Source organism: Melitaea cinxia, chromosome 20 (genome assembly GCF_905220565.1).
Source record: "Melitaea cinxia chromosome 20, ilMelCinx1.1, whole genome shotgun sequence".
In the NCBI taxonomy this organism is placed as follows: Eukaryota; Metazoa; Arthropoda; class Insecta; order Lepidoptera; family Nymphalidae; genus Melitaea; species Melitaea cinxia.
This window is the reverse complement of record NC_059413.1, coordinates 10,254,871-10,277,909: the sequence shown is the minus strand read 5'-3', so window position 1 is coordinate 10,277,909 and position 23,039 is coordinate 10,254,871. Positions and strand designations below refer to the sequence as shown.

At 33.7% G+C, this 23,039-nt stretch overlaps 1 protein-coding gene and 1 long non-coding RNA gene across 2 annotated transcripts; both read right to left on the bottom strand.

Moving 5' to 3' along the window:
* LOC123663252 (adenosine deaminase 2-like) lies at positions 1–1,839 on the bottom strand. The gene has a single exon (XM_045597940.1). The coding sequence runs from the start codon at positions 1,837–1,839 to the stop codon at positions 328–330; it is 1,512 nt and encodes a 503-aa protein (XP_045453896.1). The 3' UTR covers positions 1–327.
* A 3,207-nt stretch (positions 1,840–5,046) lies between these two features.
* Positions 5,047–21,688, bottom strand: LOC123663470. The gene is made up of 3 exons (XR_006744664.1): positions 21,371–21,688; positions 20,999–21,004; positions 5,047–5,057 (listed from the first exon to the last, which is right to left on the bottom strand). It is a non-coding gene; the product is annotated as an uncharacterized LOC123663470 (long non-coding RNA).
* Between the last annotated feature and the right edge of the window lie 1,351 nt (positions 21,689–23,039).

Below are 23,039 nucleotides of genomic sequence, written 5' to 3'. Positions count from 1 at the left end.
TGTTTTTCAAGTTTTATCGTTTATTGACAATCGAACATAAATGTAAATTAGCTAATTATCTACATATATTTAGTTAAATACGCTTAATACTAATAATAAAATAAAAGTTTCTTTAATATTTAACGTTTTACTCTAATCGAGGTAAAAAGCCAGCACGTGATTACAATGACGTGGGACGAAAGCAATTCCTGTCATAACATCGGGTTAAACTAAAGGGTAGATAAATGTGATTAGACCCCTAAAATATAATAATATATTTAATGCTAATTGACTTAGAATAAGAATTTATGTTGTAATAAATTATGATACATTTATTTTTAATTTAACCTATTTAAAGTTCGTTATAATGTCTTTAATGAAAATATCCCACTCCCTAAGCAGTTCAGTGATGAATTTTGTTTTATCGTCAGCGTTTAGTGCACTATATTTTATAGAATTAATTACGAGTTGTTTTAGCATACGCAAATCCGCGCGTCTGCTAGCTATACCAACAAACGCTATGTAAAAGTCATGCGATAACGGATCTGCACCCCATGCTCCTGGGTCATCACTTGATAAAACAACTGGCATGCCAAGAGCCAAGTACGAAGCCAATGGATGATTCCTAACGTCAGACACCAGAGATAGTACTATATTGGAAATCACGTTCACTTCTATCGCTATATCCCTCGACTTTACGAGTGCTAAGAGCGAAGGATGCTTTATTAACGCATATCCGTGTCCAATTCTCTTCGTGCCCAGCAGAATAGCATCCAGGAGATTCTCATCTGTTGCCATCCCGTACCAGTTAGTCTCTCCTCCATGGAAATAAAAATTCATCTCACCTTCAACTTCCGCTAACGCTGGCAGGAAGTCCATTAATGGTTTTCCCAAGTCTTCCTGGCCTACTAAATCGAAACCAGCAAACAAATCCGGAAATTCTGTGTTCAATTGTTTTGCAACTTCAATAATTTCAAACATTTTTGCTACATTCTTTGCACGATGCATGGTTACTATTAATTTAATACCAATAAAATCTGGATGTTCCTTCTTAAATTGTTTAGCTACTTTGTTGTATATTCTAGGCATATGAGTTAGATCGTGTACGGTGCCATTCAATTCGTAAAGATTCGGTAAACTGCTTCTAACTTCAATGTACATTATCTTATCGTTATAAAACTCTTTTAAAGCCTCATAAAAAAATCTCTCTCGTATCGGTCTGTAAGCGATAAAACCTTTTATGGTATGACAAACTTTGTTAAATCTTTTCCAGTTGGAGTTTATATCGTTTTTCCAATCACTTTCATTTCTAGAATACAAAGTAAAATGTTTTTTCAGGTTTTGATCAAAGGCGGTGATATTTTCTGTACTATTTCGTACATCGGCGAGTAATTGCCATTTAGACGAGCAAGGACGTTGGGGGACGGTGACAGAGAAGTGTAATTTTAAATCGTCGTCCACGAAGCACGCGTATAAGTGGTCCTCATACGTGAGAGCTACTAACCGTTCCGCACTGAGCATTAGCGAACTGTGAACATGTAGTGCCGCTCCTTTTGGCATCCTTTTTATTATCTGATATACTTCAGACTTTTCTATATCATCTTTATACGTAAAATAGTGCCGTGAGAAGTTGAAATATTTCGGGTTTTGGATGAATTCGTCAAGTTCTCTTTGTTTGTATTGCATAAGGATATCATTAGCAACGTTTTCTTCATCGCTAAGTTTAATATTTCCACCTACTTGTATAGTGAGCTCTTCTTCCAATAACTTGGCTCTTTCGATGTTGTAATTTTGTATGTTCCTCGCGATATTTTGTGCACATAACATAAATAGGACATACTGGATCACGATAGAATACATTCTGCCCACTAACTGCTCGGGCTCTAAATGACACTTCTACGGCGATTGTCTCGGTCAACTGAGCGTGCATATTGCAGTGTTATGTTTATATAGTTAGCAATGTTTGACAGTACCAATTTATTTTTTGTTTTTATAACGCAGTAAAGGTTGTATATAAATACATGAAAATAACAATCTGAATGAGACTTTTTAAATATTGAGTTGAAAAAAGTGTCTGTTTAAAATTTAAAATAACGTAATATGTCTAATAAATATCTAAAAATAGTGATAACAAGATCTTAAAACTCAGAGATCAACTAAAAATATCAATTCAACATATCGGTGCCTAGAACAGCAAGTGGCTGGAGACTTATGAGGAGAATAGGCAGGAAGAGGAGTTCATAACCTGAATAATTCCGATTCTGTGGAGTCCGCATCAATTGAGCATTATCGTCTTTAAATGTTCACTGTGTGTGTCATAAGTAAATACTGTTTTGATTCAGCTTTCAATATCTCAAACTATAGTTCTATGATAAAGGTCTTTGTTAAGCTGTAAGACCCATTATTCTGCTTCGTGGGTCATCCTTCCGGTATATTTCCACGTACCGGCACAGTATGACATTACAGATATGAAGCAGTGGCAAAGATAGTCGTTTCTATGTACCTACACTCGGGATGAATATACCTACTTATTAATATCCATGTTGCGAACGACAACCGAACACGTAAACCTTCGGAGTTTTAGGCGATTATTCGCACCACTACATCAGAGCGGTTGTTGTAGCTTATTAATATATATGGGAATAATTCTTTATACGATTAATTTACATTGATACTTGTCATATAAGTTGGAGTTTCATCGTTTTCTGAAAAACATTTATACGTCCTCAATCCTCATGTAGTTAATAATAATAATAATATATTTTATTGCACATTTAAATAAAGAACAAAATTTACATTGCATTACAAGTAATTATAGTAACAAATTGTACAACCAGGCGATCTTATTGCTAAAAAGCAATCTCTTCCAGACAACCTGATAATGAAAGGGATATTGCTTTTCAGATGGGCAGGTAGTTATATAAATTTAACAATTTTATTTAACGTTATCGTAGTTTATAGAAGAACTAGTTCTAGATACAAAAAAAAATGTTTAATTGAGAACTGTTCAGGTAGCTGTCATACTGTCAGTAACGTTCGTATCTAAAATATCACGTTGCTGGGTGTCGCTGAAACTTATAAATAACAATAACACCAATGGAAATTCAAAATTTCGACAACATCGGGAATGTTTAACATAAAATATTACCTTGCAACTTTTCGAGGCTAGCCAATCAAATGGCTTACTTAAATGCAAGAGAAATCGCGAGTCATAGCCATTTTTATTGTGAACTATCTGAACTGCCGAAGTTAGTACCGCCATATATATTTTTAATTTTTTATGTGCAAACTTTGTACATAAAAAATCAATAATAACAAACGCAACAAAAAAATGGAATTAATATTCATTTCGGCAATTCATTTTTATACATAATAATAATAATATTTTATTAACTGAAGATGCTTATGAAATTATAACTAGGTATAAGAAACATTACATAGCAACAAAACAAAAATGATGTACAATTAATCTTTTTTATATAAAAAGATAAGTCCTATGGTCCTGACTCACTCATCAACGCCCAGCCCAAAATTTGGACCTAAAAAGCTGAAATTTTGCACAGAGTTTTCCTTTATGATGTTTAGAAGGAATAAGGAATGATATTTCGAAATTCAACCCCTCCAATAAAAAATGGTGTTTCAAAATTGGTATGGCGAAATAATATTAAATAAACATTTCAATTAAAAACTCTCGTACCCGCTGTAATATGAAACTTTGAATAGTTACGGGTTTCTGTAAAGAGCTCACTATAGACGGCGCCACGGTTTCGCTTAAACCGAAAATTAAAAATTATCATATCGAAAATTTCGCTCGAGCGGGTGCATCGTTCCATAGCTTAATTGGCTAGAGCGCCGACACGGCAAGTCGGAGACGCGGGTTCGAACCCCGCTGGAGCGGTCAATTTTTGATATGATATTCAAAAATGTTTAGAATTCCTAATGTGGGTAACACAAAAATAAAAATCTTAGATATTAAAAATAGCACGGTGTCGTCTCCTGTCAAAGATTTTCATTGTAATATGAAACTTTGAATAGTTACGGGTTTCTGTAAAGAGCTCACTATAGACGGCGCCACGGTTTCGCTTAAACCGAAAATTAAAAATTATCATATCGAAAATTTCGCTCGAGCGGGTGCATCGTTCCATAGCTTAATTGGCTAGAGCGCCGACACGGCAAGTCGGAGACGCGGGTTCGAACCCCGCTGGAGCGGTCAATTTTTGATATGATATTCAAAAATGTTTAGAATTCCTAATGTGGGTAACACAAAAATAAAAATCTTAAGATATATTTTCATTGTAATATGAAACTTTGAATAGTTACGGGTTTCTGTAAAGAGCTCACTATAGACGGCGCCACGGTTTCGCTTAAACCGAAAATTAAAAATTATCATATCGAAAATTTCGCTCGAGCGGGTGCATCGTTCCATAGCTTAATTGGCTAGAGCGCCGACACGGCAAGTCGGAGACGCGGGTTCGAACCCCGCTGGAGCGGTCAATTTTTGATATGATATTCAAAAATGTATGGGCTATTTATATTTTTTGGGACGTTGATTGCGAAAATGGCAGTTATTTCGAAGTCTAAGACGGCGGACATGACATAAAATTAAATTGTTTCCCAATACAAAATCTGAACTCCCGTTTCACCACTATGGGGTGACGATTCAATCCGAACCTTCGTAGGTTACACCAATAAAAAATAAGTTTCAGCATAGACTGAAAAAATAAATAGTCTTGACCCTTAGGTACTTCCTTAGGTAGGCGCGGGCAAAAGCTAGTATTAAATAAATACCCATAGCCTAACTTATTGTAATACAATCATACTGTATATGTAAACATTGCTTTTTGTATCAATCCCGTGCTACGAGATGTAGACAAAGAACTTTTACTGTAATACCGACTACCCACACTACATATACAATTTTTTTTTGTTTCTACCTACTAACAATAATGTCAGAGCCTTCTGTTTTACTTTGTTATATAATTCACGATTGCATAATGCGTCTTATGTATCACTTGCCTTTTGATTAATTGTCGACCGCCAGGTGTACGGAAAAACTCTTTTGAGTTTATGTTAACACCCTCAAACAAAAAAATGATATGTAAAATTTTGTTGTGTGATGAAAAACTAAATAAATAAAATGCATAAGTAGAAAACAATTTTAAAATCAGCCATATAACTTCAGTGCATGCCAAAGGTACAATAATAACAATTGTTCCTAAGTGTCCTTTTGTAATATTATTTTAGGTTAGCTTATGCTACCTCACTACCATATACAAATACCATACCATACCATATATATATATATATATATATATATATATATATATATACGAAGACTACTAAACTAACAATAAGTAAATAGTATGGGAATAAAAAGTAGATAAATGGCAGTCTAACACTTTATGTAAGAAGTAGATAACTCATACAAGCGAAGCTAATTAACTATTCTGGTAAAACCCTAAAGGTTATCTAGTATCATAATAACGTCAATAATTAATAGTTCAAACATGACAATTTAAGAATTTAGACAGCACGTTGGATGTACCTACTGTTTTTATTTAGTTTTATTCATTATCATTTATTTAACCGACTTCAAAAAAAGAAGGAGGTTACTCAATTCGACCGTATATATTTTTTTTTTTTTTATGTATGTTCGGGGATAACTTCTTCGTTTATGAACCGATTTTGATAATTCTTTTTTTGTTTGAAAGGAGATATTCATAATTTGGTACCATGACAAGGAAACCAGGATCTGATGATGGGATCCCAGAGAAATCGAAGGAAACTTTCAAAAATCGTAAGGGTGACTAGTAAATTTAATCATGTTTTCATTAAGTACTATAAAGCACTACTATTTAATAAAGGTCTGGAGTCGATCTGATAATGGAGAAGAAAGATAGTCGAGGGAACTCTTCAACAATTTATAGCAATTACCTGCTGTTTGAACTTAATTCGTTTCTATTGATGAGAACTTTGCATATGTATGAGTTATAAGTGCCATTACAGTCTGATGATGGAGACAAAAGATAGCCGAGGGAACTCTTTAACGATTTATAGCAATTACCTGCTGTTTGAACTTAATTCGTTTCTATTGATGAGAACTTTGCATATGTATGAGTTATAAGTGCCATTTCAGTCTGATGATGGAGACGAAAGATAGTCGAGGGAACTCTTCAATGACTTATAGCAATTACCTGCTGTTTGAACTTAATTCGTTTCTATTGATGAGAACTTTGCACTTATATGAGTTACAAGTGCCATAAAAGTCTGATGATGGAGACGAAAGATAGTCGAGGGAACTTTTCAACGATTTATAGCAATTACCTGCTGTGTGATCATATGTGTCGCAGGACCAGGTTTGATGATGGAGCCCATAAACACTCGAGGGAATTTCTCAACAATTTACAACAGTTACCTTTTGCTGTTTGACGACCGCTTTGATATAATGGTGCATGTACCGTGTCGGTGGCGCCTAAACACCGACGGTCGCGGGTTCTATTCCCGCTCGGAGTGGATATTTATGTTTATACAAATATTTATTTTCGGTCTAGTTGTTAATCCTTGTGGTTCTCCCAACCTAGCCTCAGAGAACACGCTAGGCTGTCAGTCCCGGTTGTTATTACGTTCACCTGATAGCGTACTTTAATCATAGTATGTCGACGCGTTAGCGCAGCGGTCACAGCACCGGCTGTTGCGCTGGCGTTAGTGGATTCAATCTCCGCGCACGACAGACATTTGTATTGGCCATATAGATGTTTGTCATTGTCTGGGTGTTTGTGCTTGTGTATTGTGTATGTTTCCGGACCCCCGACACAAGAGAAAAAGCATCCATGTTAGGTCTACCCATCACTAAAAATTGTAAAATAAAATAATTTTTAACAAAAAAAAAACCGACTTCAAACAGGAAACTAAAAAGTGAAAAATAAATTTACTTAGTACAAAGTAATTCGTATTTTGATTTAGTTAATCAGAAATGATTAAATAAATATTTTATAATTTTGAAGTTGGTGCCAAGTAAATACTACAACAACCTGGCTACAATAACAAATACAAACAACACACACACAACAAACAAGTATAAAAAATATTATTAGATATGTCAAAACAATAACAGAATAATAACAGTATTCAACCTAATAGTCAATGAAACAAATTATGAAAGAAAACTGAATACAACTTACGAGTAGATACTAGAGTAGTTATTGTTTTACTTGGCACCGACTTCAAAATTATAAAATATTTATTTAATCATTTCTGATTAACTAAATCAAAATACGAATTACTTTGTACTAAGTAAATTTATTTTTCACTTTTTAGTTTCCTGTTTGAAGTCGGTTTTTTTTTTTTTGTTAAAAATTATGCTATTCGGGTCAGGTTCTTTGGGGAAAAGGTGTTCAAAATAACGTACCAGTTACAATATCTTTATTTACTAAAGGTTTTTAACGTTTTATACTTCAAAAAAAAATATTTAGTTCATCTAGTAAGAATTTTGGAGATCAATCAACTTAATACAAAATAGGGAATTATTGAATGTTTACAAAATCTTAAATTAAAATCGTTTTGTCCACCCTAGGGAGAATTAAACGACACACGGTGTGTGAACAAAATGGTCTACCAAGTTTTTTTCTGAATATCAGTCTATTTATTACATGCAGAGTTCAAACTAAAAACATTTCTTCTTAGTAACATCTGTAAATGATGCATGAGCGCATCTTTTACACCTCAAGCACTTAAACTAAACCTTTTTTTGTACTTAAGATTAGACCTGGTTGTGGAATATTTGCAATAATTGCAAAGATAATCTTAGTCATCAGCAACAGCTTGATTGTAAGCTTATGATGAAAAGAAATCATTTTCACTGTCGGAATCCAAAACTTTGAGAACTTTCTGGTTAAATTTATTTGGCACAAGTACAGGAACAATTATTTTTCTTTATCTTCTTCTATATTTGGTGTTGATTTTTCGATTTATTTTGCTGGAATAATTGCGGCAATAGTTTGTTGGATTATCTGAGAAACGAAAAACGTAATTTTTTTATACAACTAGGTCGACAAACAATCGTACGGCTCACTTGATGGTAAGCGATAACCGTAGCTTATAGCAACGTAAACGCATTGCCGATCCTACTCCCAATTCCCTCAGAACAAAGATTAAAATGAATGATACATATATATGCACGTACTATTGTATTTAAATACATACTTTTTTAGGCATATATACATTTACATACATAAATCGTCGATTAGTTTCATTTCGAGTCACTACTGCGCAATCAATTACCTGACAGTGTATATATTGGTGTTGTTACGTAAAATGCGTTGAAACTATTTTCTCTAGCAGCAACAGCGTTACTAGTAATTGATCACGTGTTTTGTTATTTACTATTATCAGCGTGAATGTCGTAATAGAAAACTATAATCGCGTTTTTCAATGACAAATTTTAAATTGCTTAAGGTTTTATTTTCGTATAAAAACCGTTGAAATGAAATAATAGGTAGATACCTACCTAATGAAGCGTTTGCAGATTGATATTACTATATTTATGAGATATTTCTATTTGCATATATTAATCTTAAAATTTCAGTTTATTAATTGAGGAGAAACAGGTCCTAGTGGCCTATTCTACCTCCCGCTGTCAAAATCTATTTGTATCGTCATAATTATGTCAAATAGTGTTATCTAGAATTGGTGAAATGGGCCCTAAGTCTTAACTAATATAGTTAAGTATAGCGTAGAACAAAGACTATGAAATTGAAATGATTATTTACGGTGCGATTAAATACTGCATGATAGCGCGAATTCTTGTATATTATGACTTCATTACTACAAATTACTTATGTTAGATTAGCCAATTGGGGTCGTAGTGACCCCGCTTTCCTAACCGGTGGATTCTTCGGCTTCCCACCTTATGTCTGGATGTAACATTTATGTATGGATTATTTCATATGTTTTATAATGTAGTATGTATATCAGTCACCTGTTACTTAAATAAGAGGCATTAAGTTCAATGAGTATGAATATTGAACAAATGTATTATTCTTATGTACCTATTAGCATCTGTATTACGCGCTGTTTTTTAATATGACCGTATATTAATAAGCTAAGTGTAATCTAAAATGTTCTCTGCGTTTCTTCCGAATGTTCACGTATGCTATAGAGCTCATCCTCCAGATTCATCAGAGATAAGCCAGCATTAGCCACAACGCCTATGTTGTGGTGACTAGAAGTATCATGGACTGTTTCCTCAATACTGACATCAAGTATTATTTATGCTTATACTTTTCGTTGACTTAAATTACGAAAAAGGAAAAAAAAACTACAAATCAGGTGAACTTAGGCTTGCAAATATTTTACTCGTATAATCGTGATCCTGTCGTGTAACTATTTTATACTTTTCAAAATAGGTAGATTATTTCTAAGTAATTATACAGAATAAAAATTAATTTTGAAAAGATAAGTTCCAAATTTAAAATTTGAAAGTTTTTAAAGGTTTAGAATTACGATAGCTAATAATTTCTTACTTACGATTACGATCTGCCAGTATATAAGTGTATAATCTATGACGATCTGCATAAATATAGTGCCATCTAGTAAGACAAGTTGATACTACGATAGCGTTTCTGTTGAGGCGTGCGCGCAACACTTTTGATAATGTATGAATTGTAGGAAGCGTGCACTGTGTGGCGCTAGTGTTGTAAACTTAATGTCCAAATGAGGATTATGATTTTTTCCGTACTTCAGTGGCGTAGTGTTGGGGGTGTCAGGGGAACTATGACCCCGGGCGGCATTAGAACGGGGGGGCGGCAAAATCACAACGATTTGTTCAATTGACAAAAAAAATCCAAATCGCGTCCGCAATGTAACTCACATTAAAAATACAGTACAATTGAGAACTTTCTGCTTTTTGAAGTCGGCTAATGAGCATAATGAAATTTGTGCTTCCAATTGATGTGTTAAATTTGGCAAAAAAATATGAAATGGCTTGATAGGAACGTCAAATTTTGGGGGGTCTAGGGCGGCAAAAACCACGCTACGTCACTATTATACTTATATAAATAAGGTTTATTTGTTTTCACATACTTAGTAAAGTCGTTATAATTTTTTTTAATTCTACGTTGCTCATATTTATGTAAGTAGTTATCATTTATGAAGTCCAGAAGCGCAGAACACATGATACATGCAGAATCTTTTTAAATAATAAATAATCGAGTAGAATATAACTAACGTTTTGTAATAAATATAAACAAAGTTTTATTGTAACATCTTTGTACCTACTCCGTTGTTATGACGTTAGCAGACTAAGGGGCTAGACATTGATGAATTCATGTGAGTAGATTAATCTACTCAGATGTGTGATTTACAATACTTATATATAAAAAACTTTCTTATTCCATCGATAAGGAGGGTCAAGTTCACTTTTAAATAATAATCAATAACCTGATCGTCGTTCCAGTTACAATGTATGAAATAGGATATAGTAGGTATACGATTAAGTTAACAAGGTGAATCTTCTTTCATATTTAACTATTGATTAAGTTCTTGTAAAATACCTGATTAGTAATGTTGAATATTTCAACATTATTTGAAAAGACTTAGACTTCATGATCAAGATTCAGCCTGTAACATCCCACTGCTGGCCTCTCACTCCATTTAGGAGAAGGAACAGAGCTTAAATATACCACGCTGTTCCACTGCGGGTTGATGGATATACTGCGGGCTTGCGGTTGGGTTTAGAGTGAATAAAATTGTACTTTAATTTTTAATCGACTTCCAAAAAAGGAGGCGGTTCTCAATTCGACTGTATTTTTTTTTTATGTATCATCATCTTCCTGCCCTTATCCCACTTATGTAGGGTCGGCACAACATGTTTTTCTCTTCCATTCCTCTCTATTATTCGTCACTTCAGTGCTTACTCCTTTCTTTCTCATATCCTCACTCACACAATCCATCCATCGCTTTTTCGGTCTGCCGATCGCTCTTCGTCCTTCGACATTCATCCCTAACATTCTTTTACCGACATAGCGGTCATCCCTCCTCATTACATTTTTTTATGTATGTTACATCAGAACTTTTGACCGTGTGGACCGATTTCGACAATTTTTTTTTCAATCGAAAGGTGGTGTGTGCCAATTGGTCCCATTTAAATTTATTTGAGATCTAACAACTACTTTTCGAGTTATATCTAATAATGCGTTTTACTTGACGCTTTTTTCGTCGACCTACGTTATATTATACCGCATAACTTTCTACTGGGTGTACCGATTTTGATAATTCTTTTTTTTTTTGTTGGAAAGAAGATATCCTTAGATTAGTACCATGATAAGGAAACCAGGATCTGATGATGGGATCCCAGAGAAATCGAGGGAAACTCTTGAGAATCCGCAATAACTTTTTACTGGGTGTACCGATTTTGATAATTTTTAATTTAATCGAAAGCTGATGTTTGTCATGTGGTCACATATAAATTTTATTGAGACCTGATTACTACTTTTTGAGTAATCTTTGATAACGCGTAGTTACTTGACTATTTTTTCGTCGATCTACGTTGTATTACTCGTCGATGTAATTGAAGTCGGTTTTTTTTCGTTTGCGAGCAAACACAATTATTTAGAGTATTTTTTACACTTGTATTTTATAGTTCGTACAGACTGGATATTATATTAACAATTTGAATCTATGTACAATTAAACACATCAACACATGAATACATTCCTACTTGTGAGGTTTGTTAGATGCACAAAATGAACAAATGAATTTGATATACCAAACAGAGAGAGACTAAGTGGTTCGCTTATTGAAGTACTTAAAAGCATAGTCACAGCAATTGTTTGTTACGCTAGAGGTCGCCACCCATGACAACTATTTACATAGGTCAAAAATATGTAGAAATTATAAATGATCTCTATTCTAATTGTCGCGTGATACAAATTAAAGAAGTAAGTATATTCGTAGCCTTAGTTTTGTACCGATATCCTATAAAAAGTTGTTTAAGAAACATATGTATATGTTCAGGTTTTATATGAAAGTTATATGCTTTCAATAAATGATGTTCTACACCTAGTTCAGAAATTTTGTAAGAGTTTAAAAGACCAGCTCTCACATTTAATTTTAATATTTTCTAACTTTTCTGATTCTTATATGAAGCTGTAAAAATTTAATTTTGCTAGCATAACAATCAAACCTAAATTTAGTATCTAACTACGACTACTTTTTTTTGCACTTTGATATAAATTAAGGAAGGTTGTAACCCTCGACTGCTCAATCAATTTCCTTCGTGTGTTCGATATTCCACGTGAAATTGACGAAATCATATTATGTACCTTGTTTGGAAATACATTAATCCTAAAGGATAAGAAACTTTAAAACTTATTAAGCATATGTGATTTCTAAGCAAATAACGGTATTTTTATAATTATTCTGTTATGTAAGATGTTTTGATAAACATTGTTGAATAATAAAACAAGAAACTGCTTGAGCTACTTACTACTAGATGTCGCTACGTAAAATGCTTTTCACTAGTAAACAGTGACATCTAACAGCGACTAGTTAATATTTTTATCATTTTATTCCTTGCATAATAAATTAACAATATAAAAATTAAGCGATTATCAAAATACTTAACATAATAGAAAGTTACCTAATTCCTTTGTAAGCATTTACCTTATATTCTTGATTTTATCAAACATATTTCACTCAAAATTACAGCTAGGACTTTTATAAACCCTTTGAATTGAAACATTTCATACGTTTATAATAATTTGTTTTTAATTGTTAATATAAATAAAATATACGATTAAACTGCTATGAAATACTGTTTGCCTTCCTAGTGTATTTACAATCTTTAAAATAATTCAGCAATGTTATTTTTTATCTTACCAATATCGTTTTATTAATGTGAAAAATTATGTAGTTATTGCAAAAGAATTTTTTTAATTAATACATCAAGAGGTCTAAATATTTGTCCAAATCAGGATCAAATTTACGGTACTAACCGCAGTTGCCGCCACTGCCCACCGATCAACTAGTCTACGTGTACTGTGAAATGATACCTTCAGTTTTTTATTTTTTTATTTATGTGGCTTCGTTCATACACCACAACATTTCATTTCGTTACAATGTATCATAATTTTAATCTCTAAGGACTGTTATCATTATTTTTACCATTATTTTCGTATTGTTTTAGTAGGAGTTAAGTAAGTGTTCATAGATGCGCTGTGTTGACATCGGGAGAATGCACGTAATGCTGTTATGACGATCTTGGTTTTGTAACTACCTCCTGGTGTTGTTTGTAACCGCTTACCTTTCGGCGGACTGTATGCTTGTTGCTAATCTAATGGTGAAAAAAACTACATGGACACGTAGTACATGGACTGATAAAATTTACACAATATATACTAAACTGTAATAAAAAACCAAAGATTTTGTCGAATTCTGATATAGTGAGGAATTTTAATTTTCGACCAAGATCGTGAATTGTTTTTGACTGAACGTATTTTTGTGTTATATAAATAGGTAGATACTAATACAATAAATAATTAGGTTTTATTTGTTTTTTTTTTTTGCTTTTGATTTATTTTGAATTTTTTAGAGTGATTTTATTACTTTTTTGCACTGTTTAAAAGTATATTATTAGTAATGTCGAGCACACACTCATAAGATCGGAGCAGATCCTCTAAATGTGTACAAGTCTGAGATGTACAAAGACTAAACGCACGTGATACACTAAATTTTAAGTTATAAAATAACGAGGACTCTATGATTCATAGTCATAATATAGAAGTAATAGATGTGACAGGTGAAATCAAATGGGGTGTGTAGTTAAATTCCCTTTTATCTTTACTTTTTTTATAGTTTATAAGATATCCATTTCAGACAACGTTACATTATTTTCCGTTTTAAAAAGGCGATATAAAAGCCGACGTCTCGCAGTACAGTCTCGAAGTCACGATTTCCCTCATCCGTATCTCTGTGACCTTTATGTGACTATAAAAAAATATTCCGTCAGTTCTCCGATACAAGTTCGTTTAAAAAAGTTTTTATATATTTATAGATTCTATATTTAAATTAAAAAACTATCACTAGAGTGTAATAAAGAGGAAATACTGAACAATAAATAAACACTTACTATGATGTAGATTTATGCGTTACAAGAATAATTTAATGTGTAATGACGTGTAACTGTAAGTTTTTATAAAATACTTGATATTATAATATGCAATGTATTGTGGCGTAACCTATAATTAAAAGTCAATTTATTCATCGCTTGTATTAAATAAAAAACGTAATGATTATTCAGAAAAAAATTGAGAAATAGAGGAGTACATACTTTTTTAGACTCATTTATTTATTATTTAGCAAACTAAAAATCTTTCAATCTTATAAACATATATATAAATACTAGCTGACCCCGCAAACGTTGTTTTGCCCTATATGTTAGTAACTTCCTCAACCCCCCCCCCCACCCCCGTTATAACTTAGGGGGATGAAAAATAGATGTTGGCCGATTCTCAGACCTACCCGATATGCCCACAAAATTTTATTAAAATCGGTCGAGCCGTTTCGGAGGAGTTCAATGTTTGACACCATGACACGAGAATTTTATATATTAGATAGTAAATAAACGTATTAGTATATTAGCGTCGGTGTAACCAAGGTTTTGATAACCAGAATTACTGTACCTACTGTGTAGCAGTCTCTATACATCCTCTGCTCAGTAAATATAGGCCCTTCTATTATCCTGTAGAGCAAATAGGGTGAACTTAAGTCTGTCACTTTACACGCCGAGATCTTTGAGTTTTAGACGGTGTCTGATTTTTTCATTCACTGTTGAATACAAGATAAATTATAAATATTTAAATCTGCAAAAAAGTATGTAAGCCTAGCGCAAAAAACCTACTAAGTAGTAAAAATCAAGGAAATTTTTGACAATCGTAAAAATAAAATCGTAAGTACAATTTCCACCGACAAGTCAAACCAATTTTGATGAAAAAAAAAAAAGATTTATTAGAACTTTTTAAGAAAACCTATGGGATGAACTATATATATATAATATATATATATATATATATATATATATATATATATATATATATATATATATATATATATATATATATAGAGGAAGTTAAGTTCCTCAAGATATTTTCACAGTCTAAATTACAGATAGATACTAACCGACCGCACAAATAACCGTTATTAATAAATTAAATATTAAGAAAAGTTGCACGTATAAACAAGAAATATACGTAATAACAACGACCCGAGGGCAAGTCGTGATGATGACATGTCATTACGTAAAAGTGCGTTGTTAGTTTTAACAATATGAACCTTGTTACATTGTCAAAAGAGATTCTTTTGACGCTGATTTTTTTTGTGATGACTATCACGAACCGATGGGAGACGCTAGGAATAACGTGACTTACTTATCTTTAAGCTATTAAGATGAACTGGTAAAGGCAACAGATACATATGTCCGTTTGATTCACTTCGTCTAGTCTATATGATATATTTGTTTAAGAGATGGAAAAAATATATTTGTTGTAACTTGTACATCTATGCTGACGCTAGAACATTTCCTTTGCCCTAAGGTTGCCTGGAAGAGATCGTTTTTTAGCGATAAGGCCGCCCTTTGTAACTAATGAATATATTGTTAATATTTTTCTTTCTTTGCTATGTATCATTTCTGTTTTTGGTGTACAATAAAGCGTATCATTATTATTATTATTGTTATTATTATATTTTTCACTCAATGCTACAAAACAATAACTTATGATATACCTAACTAAATTAAGTAAAAAATTTTAAACAACGTAGAAAAAATACTACTTAAAAGAAATTTAGAAATAATGTAAAAATAATTTACAGAACCAATGGAATAAGGGAGACTTGATTAGATTTATTATCAATATTATAATTTTAAAAATCTTCTAAAAACTAATTACCACACTAAAAATTAAATTTCAATAAACTCGTTTTTTTTTTTTAATTCTAGAACTAACATCGGAAAATTCCAAATTTAAATGCCTTACAGCTGTGGATGTGTTTGTGCTTCTCATTGAAATGAGAAATAGAAGAAGACAAAACTTACTTATTCAATGTGATATTGTATAGTTACCTAACTAAATAACCATGAAAACAATAATTACAATCATTAATCGAACAAGCTGTCCGTAGCCATCAAATTCGAGTTAAAAATAATTTATAAGCGTTGCGTCCACATGCGCTCGAGTTCCCCAACAATATCTCGGTCAATTTGACAATGTTGGCCCCTGTTTTGAAAATATTTGCCGGACAGGACTAAACAATTCCATAAGTGGTCTCCCCCGAAAATACGAGTACCTATATTCAATTGAATAATGCATCCTGCCACGGCTATTGTCATTAGTGTGTGCGTTGCAGTTCTGTGTGGGTTTGTGAGATTATAAATTATATCCATTTTTAAAGTTTCCTTGTTTTGTGTCTTTCCTTGTTTGTTGATTTTTTGAATGGATTTGTATGAAAAACGTATAGGATAGAATTTTTTTGCGTGTATTTACATAACTTTCGATAGATGGTACCTACTGTCTTGCTTTGCTATTCATTTTATAAATTCCACTAACTTCTGCCCGCGAATTTGTCTGCGTGGAATAGTTACTTTGAGCCTTAGAGTATAACTTATAATATAAATTGCGAAACTTAAGCTTTAACGCTCTCAAAATAAAAAAAAAATATCCCGTTTTTGAAACATTCTTCATTGTTGCTCCGCTCCTTTTGGTCTTAGCGTGATGATATATAGCTTATAGCCTTACTCGATAAATGGGCTATCTAACACTGAAATAATTTTTCAAATAGGACCAGTAGTTTCTGAGATTAGCGCGTTCAAACAAGCAAACCAACAAACAACTTCAGCTTTATAATATTAGTATAGATTTAAAATAAGTATAGTCATATTTTAGATTTTGTATCTTATTACTACACAAAGACATATAAATTGAAACTTATTTTTAATAATTTTACAGGCTAAAAAGAAAATTTTTAGATCATCATTATAGAATATGTATTTTGGAATCCGATTTTGCTTTTCACCTAGTATTGTTAGGCATCCAATATGATTTGTTAATATTTTAAATAGTTCGTGTTTTTTTTCTGATTTTTCGCAGTTAAAGGATTTTCCGATCTAGCGGCAAAAATATATAATGTATTCTGAATTTATCGTCGAGTATAAAAATAAGTGACGTTTTCAATAATAATTATACGTATTTCTGTTCGATATAATGAAGATAAGATAAAAGAGAGAGAAGAGAAAAAAAAAAACTCTGTCAATAGCCCCCCCTTATTTATCTTTTTACTCTCCTCATCTTAGGCTTACGTTAATATAACTTCATGTCATGACATTTCTTCGTGTGTTTACTTTTGTTTGAACATATTTTTTTCTTTTTCTCTTTTTTTTATATATTTTGTTTGTAATATGTATATATGTATATATATAAGTATATTTATGTATTTATATGCGTATGTTTATTTTGCTTGTATTGTTTTATAGTCCTACCTCAACACTTACTTTTACTATTTTTTTTACGCCTTAAGGTTGACTGGTAGATAAGGCTGTACGGCCTTAAGTCCGCCTTTTGCGCAACGTGTTATCTTGATGTGTTGTTTTGTTGTTTTTTTTTTTTGGAGTTGTGTAATAAAGTTTAAATAAATAAATAAATAAATAAGATGTATTTTTTGTCAGAAGACTTATTAAAGAAGATTTGTGGTAAGCAATAGTAAAGCAATTTAAAATCGAAGGTTAGGGTGAATAGAACAGAGCCTCGGTATTCCGAAGATAGCTAAATGCATCGGAAAACTTACTTAGCGCAAAACTATTTTAACTCAATAGAAAATTGCTAGCCGATGAACTCTTATAAAAAAAAAATTTCCACTTGATAACACAGCGAATTTACAAGTAGTCAATAAACACAGATTAAAAATTGTGGAAATTGAGGACACATCCAAGTAAAAAAAAAAGTCCGAACCGTAATCTTCAAAGACGTACATCAATTATTGTATTGACGGCAAACTTTTAATTACCTACATAATAAAGCATTGCCCAACAAGTAATTCCATTGAAAACGGTTTTGCTCTCATTAATGGCGGATGTTGATCAGCACAATGCTCCAGCCGGCATTAAATCTATCCTGGTGTCACGACAACATCAAAAAGTACCGCCATCATTGTATATACCTACATGGGTATAAAGGGTTATTTGCATATTAAAGACCCGGAGAAGCAGTCGAATTGTGTCAATTGAGACGTTTCGGTCTTGTACTTATTTTGTCTGTCCGTTTATTTATGTGAGACGATTTTTCAATACTTCTCTTTGATAATTTTGTTACTATAAATGCGAAAGTTTGGATGGATATTTGTTACTCAATCAGGCAGAATGTACTGGATTTATTGCAATATATAACACTAGTTGTGTCTTGTGGTTTTAGATCACAGCTAAATAATAATAATAAACTCAAAGTGGTATTGTTCCTGGGGTAAATAATATAGCCAGAGCATTGGATGATGGCGTTGACAGGATGGGTAGGGTCGTCCATGCGCTTACTTGCTTTTGGTATTTTTTGGTTGTCAAATTTATGTGCCAATTTTTTTTATTAATAAATAAATAAACGTCTCACTCTCAAAGCCACCAGTAGGAATTATGTCCGTGTCAAGGGTCCAGAAACAAATACAATTCACAAAAACAAAAGATTAATTCGATTCGATTTCTTGTAAGTCTTATTCGGTAGTACTTACATGCAAATTTGTCTTATTGTTGAAAAGTACGAACAAAATGACGTGTTCATACATTTCCGAGTATATCTCAGAGGTTGAGCACCGTTAGCCGCCATCTGCTTCGCTAATGGCACCGAACCGCAATTCACATGCGCAAAGCCCGACCGCAGTGAATATCCACTAATTATTCCTTATATTTTACTCATAAAAACCATCACCCTAACGTTTTTTTAACAGTAATTTGACATCGCGTGCTATGTTTTTTTGCATTATCGGATTAGGTTCTTCAACGGAGGCGCTTTCGTATCCTGTCAGTTTATAATTGGTCTAATTTTTAGCTCATCATTTTATAAGGTTCTTTTTTGGTCTCGTTTCCATATGTAAGTCGATTAAATGTTTAGGGCTTCCGATTATGGGATTAAGGAAGTAATACGGTTTTGCTTGATCATCCTGAAATTGTGGTCACGTACATACGTAATGATGATAAACAATTTACCGTTTTATGTAACTCATATTTGTCTTTATATAAACTACTTAACGACTAGTTTTTTAATTTTACAATAAAATTATGAAAAAAATACTTTTTTAACATAAGTGGTATGTGATATAATAGATAAAAGATAGATAACATTATTATTCGGAAAGCCCAAAATCCTCTTATTATTTTATGCCAAAGCTGTGTTAAAACGACATCTTAACGCTAATTAAAAAAGTGCAGAGAGAATTGAAACACACCTACAACCTGACAAAGGAATATAGTTTGAAAAGACAGGACAAGGCATCGATACACTCCATGACCTAGTAAAATACTTATTTTTTGCAACAATACAATTAAAAGTAACACAACAATAAATAAAACCGCAACAATAGAACGTAGAGACACATTCATAATTATCGTCACATTGTCGTCGACGACATGTGATCGGACAACAGTTGCGAATACAATTACCGTTGTCTTAAAAAAAGCTATAATTTTATATAATTAATAGCTTGATGACAATTTCCTCGGAATATCGTTCTTATAATGTTCGTTATAATACTTATAATGAACCCGGTGAACTCGGTACTGCTATATTTTTTTTTAGAAATATGTCGATTATTTAAAAAAAAAATTAACAAATTGTACAACAACAAAAAAAAAATAGGTATATCCGATTTGATGTAGAATTTCGCAAGATATGCGTGTACATACAATTCGACGTTTCACTTATACAAATAAATAAAATTGGAGTGTCTGCTTGTAATATTAAAATAACCGGTTTATACTAAATTATGCATATGGATGTATAAACGGTAGGTATAGATACCAAAATATTTTTTTTTACAATTTTTGTCTGTCTGTTTGTCCGTTTGTTCCAGCTAATCTCTGAAACAGCAAGACCGATTTTGACAGGACTTTCACAGACAGATCGTTGATGTAATAAGGAGTAGCTTAGGCTACTTTTATTTTAGTTTTTATTTTTATTTTATAACTCTGCGACCTAAAAAATAAATATTAAAATTAAGCTGCATTCCATGCGGACGAAGTCGCGGGCACACCTAGTCTTTAATAAGCGTCGGAAAATATGCGTGAAACCTAATCTTTACTGAAACAAGGTTTGTAAAGTTTTATAAAGGTAAACCCATGTAACTTAACGAAGAGACGGTTTCTGACATTTCCAAAGAATTGTCGCAAAAGAATAATAAGTGTTACATTTTCCACTAAGATTGGAACTAAAATTAAAGTTATTGTAATATTTTCTGTTAATTTAAATTGTAATAGCTTTTAAACGATAAAATTTGTGATCTCTAATCGATACGTTCCAAGTGAGAGTGAGTGTATGGCATCTTAGTCTTGCTCATCTATTTTTTTAAGAAGTACTAAATCTCGTAGTATGTGAATCGAGATTCAAAATTTTATATTCAATTAATAAGCTTTACTGGTTCAAGTATTAGTTTTGTTAAAAAATCTATCTCATGATTTATGATACACATTAAAGAAATCTTCACATCTTACCAGACTTGGGAACAGAAAGAGTGTGTGAAAAAGTGTGTTATTTTTCATCGGTTTATCTAATTATTAATTTATATTAATAAAGATCTGTATTTTTATATCCATTGAGTGTAAATAGTAAACTTGAATTTTATTTCAATCAGTATCTGTTTTAACTACGATTTTAAAGACACAGTTGAGTTATAAACAGTTTGAATTCCATTAAAAAAGATTAAGAGTCCAGGCGGAATAGAAGAAATTAACAACAAGAATGGATTACTAATACAATCTTTATTTATTTTTTACTTACATCTAATATTACAGACAGAACCCAATTTGTTAGACATAGCAAAAGAAAAAAAAGAAAAAAATAACATACAAAATCCAAAATATAAAAATAAGAATTAGCTAAACATGAATAACAATACTAAAACAAAAAACAACCTAACGTTAGTAAAAATAAAAACATTAAATTCTTTACTTTTATAACATATTATATGACAGGACATCCACAGGGAGGGGTGCTCTCCCCACTACTGTGGAACGTGGTGGTGAATGACCTTATAACCAGACTGAACCAGCACAACTACTTCACGATCGGGTATGCTGACGATATTGCCATTCTAATTAGCGGCAGAGTCAGCAGTACCGTGTGTAATGTTACACAACAGGCGCTACGGATTGTGGAGAGATGGTGCATAGACAACGAACTTACCGTCAATCCCAGAAAGACGGAACAGGTAATGTTCACTAACAAACGACTACTGGGGAACTACAATCCCCCTAGACTGTTCGGAACGGAGCTGCAGTTCAGCTCGGAGGTGAAGTATCTAGGAATCATTCTAGATAGCAAACTGAACTGGAGCAGCCATCTCAACAGCAAGATTGACAAGGCCACAATAGCCTTCTGGCAGTGCCGCAGAATGATAGGTAAAAGATGGGGTTTATCCCCGAAAATCACTCTGTGGCTGTACCAGTCCGTCATCAGGCCAATTATCAGCTATGGCGCAGTGGTTTGGTGGCCGAGAACCAAACTAATCACCGGCGAAGCAAAGCTACAACGACTTCAAAGGTTAGCTTGCATGGCAACTACGGGCTGCATGAGGACCACCCCGACTGCGGCCCTGGAAGCCCTACTGAACTTGCCGCCACTGCATCTGTTTATCCAACAGGAGGCGGGAGCGGCCGCGGTAAGACTCAGGAAGCTAAACCTATGGAGAAACGTAAAAGTAACACATACAGGTATACTTGGAGAACTGGCGAACAGGGAACCGCTCATCGAAGCGGTCACCGACAGAATACCCAAACAGTACGTATTCGACAAAAAACATAGAATACAATTACATGAAGACCCAGGGGAAGGCATCAACCCCAAGGAGTTGAGAATCTTCACAGACGGGTCGAAAACATCAACAGGTACAGGTTCTGGGGTTTACTCAGAAGACCTGAATATCAACATGTCATCGCCATTGGGAATCCACAACACCGTCTTTCAGGCGGAATGTATGGGAATCATAATGGCTGCAACAGCGATCACGGCTAGAGAGGTACAGGGTTTTCCAATCCGTATTCTTTCCGATAGCAGATCGGTCCTGCAAGCCCTACAGAGCGACACCATGACATCGGGGCTAATATACGAGTGCCATCGAGCTCTGACGAAGGTAAGTGAAACAAACACCATTATCCTCCAATGGATAAAGGGCCACAGTGGATCGCGAGGCAACGACGCGGCTGACCGACTGGCGAGGAATGGATCGGAGATGAGGGTCTACGGACCCGAACCCATTCTACCTCTGCCTTTCGGATGGCTGCGCAGCCAGCTGCGACACAACACCAAGGTAATGCACCAAGAATATTGGACAAACCTAACCACCTGCAGGCAGACCAAGGAAGCTCTTCCGACGATCAACCCAGGATTGTCCCGCAAACTTCGCGGCTATGGGAGAGCCCAGCTCCGACTACTGGTCGGGGCTGTTACCGGACATGCCTTGCTCAACAAACACTTACACAACTTAGGTGTTACAGACAGCCCCCTATGCAGAGCGTGCATGGAGGCAGAAGAAACGGCCACACACATCCTGCTGGAATGCGGTAGTGTGGCGAACTACAGGGCGATACACCTCGGGACACCGAGGTCGCTCCGGGAAGTCGTCGGCAACGCAAGGGGTCTGCTAGGCTTCCTCAAGGAGCTAGGCTGGCATGAATGAAGCCCCCAGCCTACCACGCAAAATAGGCGCACTAAGTCGTCGAGTTGCGGAGAATAGCCCGTTGAAAATCAATCAATCAATCAATCAATCAATCAACATATTATATATGTATACAGTGTAACTTTTGCGAACTCATTCCA

Coding starts and splice junctions, on each gene's coding strand:
- LOC123663252 (XM_045597940.1), bottom strand. CDS start 1,839: ATGTATTCTATCGTGATCCAGTATGTCCTATTTATGTTATGTGCACAA.